This window comes from Gadus macrocephalus, chromosome 7 (assembly GCF_031168955.1).
Source record: "Gadus macrocephalus chromosome 7, ASM3116895v1".
NCBI lineage: Eukaryota > Metazoa > Chordata > Actinopteri > Gadiformes > Gadidae > Gadus > Gadus macrocephalus.
The window spans coordinates 17,093,673-17,098,672 of NC_082388.1; the positions used below are offsets into that span (position 1 = coordinate 17,093,673).

At 43.2% G+C, this 5,000-nt stretch overlaps 1 protein-coding gene across 5 annotated transcripts in view; it reads right to left on the reverse strand.

The window, feature by feature from the left end:
• The window catches only part of cadm1a (cell adhesion molecule 1a), a 276,780-nt gene that overhangs the window by 16,834 nt on the left and 254,946 nt on the right, over nt 1-5,000 (reverse strand). For 3 of the 5 annotated variants that reach the window (XM_060057032.1, XM_060057034.1, XM_060057031.1), the window contains one exon: nt 827-859. The exons of the other annotated variants lie outside the window; for them this stretch is intronic. In XM_060057032.1, coding sequence (XP_059913015.1) covers nt 827-859 — 33 coding nt within the window. The remainder of the gene's footprint in view (nt 1-826; nt 860-5,000) is intronic. 5 annotated transcript variants of the gene reach the window in all.

The window sequence follows — 5,000 nt, forward strand, 5'->3', positions numbered from 1 at the left end:
TGCAAGGTTGAAAGCCAAAAATCCGGATAGACGAGAGGTAAGGGTGCTCTACTCGCCACCTAAAGGCTCTGGGTTTGAACCCCAATGTCTGCACTCTGCCACTGCTTAAACATTACTCTCTCACTCATGAAATAATTTATCTGAAAATCAATTTTCATCAGATGTATCTGCAAGATAAATTATAGAGCAACATTCACCAGTAAATGTGAACAAGATATCCACACCGAGCAGGGTGGCTGTTGAACGTCACCAATATCAATTGACGGCTAGGAATGATTTACCACTCATGTCTGACAACGCTGAGAGCCCCCATTTTAAGACATGATGGGGACAATTTCCCAGTTCATAAAACATCACATAATAAATTCATAGAGCCCTTAAAGAGTGGGTTCAAGACTTTCATTAGCTTTTACAAGTATCACTGATGCCAATTGGTATGGTGTATCCAACTCTTCGCCATCTTACGCTCTGCTAGGGAACACTTAGGAAAACAGGCCCTGATAACACACAGCAACACAATATGTATGGGAAAAGAGATCAAAACCGCACCGGGTCGCACATTTGATCAAACATCCAGGACAGACAGTCCACCACGACAGAGAACCTTCCCCCATTCGGCAACCAATATGAACATGACCGATGACCCAGAGGGTCACTTGACTCGACATTGAGGGACAAACAAGTCACAAACAAGTGCACCACGGATGATCGGGCATGCGGCAGCAAATAGGACCCTAGAAAGCAATTGAAATTAAAACAAACACATAACAATACATCAACAATTAAAGGAATCAAAGGAGGGGAAGAACAAGGAAGAGATACCGACCATGTGCTGCGGGTTCAGTGCTGGGCGCGGAGTCTGAGCACACAAGGACAGGCGGAGTCGGGGCAGGCACACACGAGAAGGGAGGAGAAGGTGGGGGAGGAGGGGGAGGAGGATTGGGGAGGGAGTGGCAGGAGGGGGTAGTTGTGGCAAGCATGTTGAGAAGAATATATGAAGTGGGGGAGGGGGGGGGATTTTGGGGAGGATGCGGAGGGAGGTGGTTGGGGTTGGGGGGGGGGGAGAAGAGGGAAGAAAACAAAATGACACCCATAAGCAAGCCATCATAAAACCAGAACAGGACCCAACAAAAAATACAACACCAGACAAGGCACCGAGGGAAATAAGAAAAGGGGGGAGGGGCCAAAGGCAGTGCAGAAATAAATAGTGCACACGTATAAATTGCACATGCACATACTATCATACACACTGATGATACATTATGCTGTTCGACTAACAAAGATGGACATAATAACTAGGGACGGTATAGTATGGCCACATACTATACTGTCTGTAGCTTTCTATCCAGGCACACAAACAGCCATTTCAGAAAAAAACATATCATACATTTGAAAATCAAGTTAATGTAAAAGACATTAGCCTCAGTATGACGGACACAATAATAAACACGTTTAATATGACACAAGAAGTTACCATACCAACCTGGATTAACGATTCACCCAATGTCTACATGCACAAACTCGGCCAGCACTGGTAAACTCAACATTTCCCGTAGCCGGTTAGAAGACGAGCTAGAACGCTGTGTCCGCAGAAAGTAGGAATACATATGTTAAAATTGTCCTTTGAAATCTCCATTTTGCCCTTCACGAGTGAGTCCCTCTTTGGGATAATATCTAACAAAGTTGGAAACACTTCCTTGTTTCAGTTAACCAAATGATTGATCAGCGAACACTGAAATCCAACAGCAGGAATACCACTACTTCTGCTGCTTACTACTACCTGAAGTTGGATTTCCCGTTATCTTTAGAAGCAACGACTTTGTCTGATATGATATTGGTTTATAGATGTCATGTTGATCTGCTATCAAAAGGAGTAATGACTTTCTCCCGTATCCTCAAGTGTCAGCTCTTGATGTTGCTATTTTCACCCTAAATGCCAGCACAAATCGTTTCATATAAATATACATACATACATCTGTTTCCTTGATTGTTGTGTTGTTTTTCTTTTTCCTTCTTATACAACTTCATGCTTAAAATTAGTGATATAATTACATTCAATTAAACGTAAACTTTAATTTAAAGCTTATTCACAAGTGGTGATTAAACCGTAATTCCCTCTTCCTATGTGTAGAAACGTATAGCAGCCACAGATAGTAATTAGCTTTCTAATGAGTTAGTTAACTAGAAAACATATGCATGTGTTATAAAGTATGGTTCAGAGAAACAGAGGGCACCACTTCGATAAAATATAGTGAATGGAAAAAAAGGGGAAGGGTTATTTAGCAAGAGAATATGGTGGCTTGTACATGGCTGCCCAAAATTGAAGGATAAAACCGAAAGCTATCAAACCGGGATTTAACAGTGGTGAAGGCAAGACAAGGACTAGGTTGGTTTAAAGTGGAGAAAGACATTTATATTTTAGAGTCTATGTTAACCACAACTATAAGGCCCCGTTCTATTGGGTCAGGTTAAAATATGTATTTTACCTCAGAATGGCCTCTAAAGCTTGCTTATGTCAAGCTTTTGAAGTATTATAATTTTATTTCATCCAGCTTGTTGCTATTCTGACCTAGTGCCCACGCTCCGACTGAAGAGGTCATTGCGATCACCTTGGGTAGGCAAAACATTTACAAAACCCAGGCATAGAAAGTTTGGCAAATGATTCAAGGACACTGGCTTTCAATTTGATGGAGAGAAAAAAACCTGGAAGACTGCCTGCCTCTAATGACGGTAAGGGCAGATGGAAGGGTTTTTACCTATTGAAATGGTTCAGAATTCCAATGCGGCAGGAACACAAACAACTTTCTGGCTCTGGATCCAAGGCCCTCGTTTTCTTTCGAAACTTCTGACAAAAGCAGCATTTCTGCAATTTTCGGCTTCAGAAAGAGAATGCGGTATGCTTTATCCAAATTCATACCACAGGCAGAGGCTGTGTAAGGCCACTCCATCATTGTTTGTTCCATTAGGGTGCAGGGCCTGTCCCTTTAGGGGCACTCTTGTGTTGTGTCCCTTCCCCATTTCAGGCCAGGACATGGTGTGCTGTCTGCATTCTCGTCCACTGATCAACAGCTCGTATGATGCTGGCAAAGGCCGCTGAGACCAAAGACTTGGTGTTTCCCACCGGCACTTTGGAGCCCAACAAGTGGAGACCCTAAGATGTCAAGTTGCCTTCTTTCATTTCTTTGGTAGCGGAATCTCAAGGCCCAATGGAATCATTGTATAATGATGTCATGACTAGTTTTCCAAAAACACAACTTTTTCAAAAAACACAACATAGCTTGAATTGGTGTACAAATATCTGCGATGTGTCTACAAAATCGGAGCAGATTAATATGGTGCTTAGCAGGCCTACAAATACCAGCGATATTTGTAGTCCTGCCAAGCACTTATTTAATCACTTGATTAGACATGAGGCACAGTGCTTTGACCAAGATGACGCTAGATTTTACATTGTACTACTGCTGCAAGAGTCTGCAATCAACCCCTGGCGGCATTTGACAGGCAAAAACGAAGGGGATTAAACCGCACCCCATGTTGTTTCTATGATACTTATGTTCTCCGTAGGATACGTCCAAAAAGGAAGTAGAAGTGTTGATGTGCGAACGAGGAGGGAAAGGTTTCTCTTTGTGCGTTTTATTTTTTAAGCCACATGTTCCATTGTGGGGACTGACGTCCAGAGAACCGCTGCACGCGTGTCTGCGTCGGCGCCCATGCATGGGCCCGACGTGACTGCCAATACATCCTTGGCATTGGTGCTTTAAGCCACCGCCAAGCGAACTGATTGCCTCTTGGCCCTGCTTTATGAGTTCCATCTATTTTTGGCCATCACAGTACGTAATAATGGCGCACTAATGACAATAACCCTCCACATTAGGAAGATGAGTTGGCTCACACTCCTGTGTTCGCCTGACATGGAGCGCAATACATCTCCCCTGAAGTGCATTCGCACTACCGTGTGTGTGTATAAATATACGTGTGGATGTCTCACATGACCGCAGTGTGTGTGTGAGACCAAACCATAATCAAGTTTTGCCATTACTTTCTGGCTGTTGTTTTTGAAGTGGTCAAGGGAACATGTGGGACGGAGATGGTGGCATAATCTGTCAGAGAAAGAGGGCGTGTGTGTGTTTGTGTTTGAGTCTGCAGGGGGAGCGCTGCGAGTAATTTTGCAAAAAGGAGCATGTACATGTTTTTAAATTCTTGAATCAGTTCGCCAGATGGCGGTTGTACAATTTAAGCCGCTTACAAAATTATTTTGCATTTCCCCTTGTGCTCTCTGTATTCCCCACTTCTTTTCTATTGTGTCTGTGTGTGTGGATGGGTTCTGATTTGGACAGCGGCCTGTCCCCGAGATGTTTTGAGTCATTTTGGGATGTTTTCGAGGCACCACGTGCACCTCCCACCTGAAGCAGCTCAGGGAATTCCTGGTACTGACAGGACTGTTACCGTGGGATTGAGACTCCAGGAATCCTAAATCTGGTGACAGTGCACATTTTGAAAACATCACTCACAAACTCCACCTCTAGACGAGAGGAGAAAGGCAGGAGAATGAGAGTGGCGGAGGGAGTTAAGGGGATTTTGTAGATTCTAGTTGATCCTAAAACTCTTGGGAAAAGTGTGAATCAGCACAAAAGCTACATCCGCCAGAGACAGCCAGTGGATATAGGTGGGGTAAAATTCTAATAAACCCATGACAAACAAGTAACAACTGTGTTTTATAGTCCGTCTAATTATAATACAATTCTGAAAAAAACGGAGTACATTTACTTTTTTGGGGGGGAGGAGGGGTTTGGCTTGGTGAAAAAATAAATTATCTGACAAACCAACAAAGAAAGTAAAAACGGGGGTAAATAGCAAAATTAATAGAGAAAGGCTGCGAGCAGGGCTCTGTTGTTAAGCTGTTTACTTTGCTTCATGTTAATAGCAATCTAGTCATCTTAAAATGTCAAGCACTTAAGCGCTCCATGTTGGGGTCAAACGATTTTTAGAAAGGGCTCAAT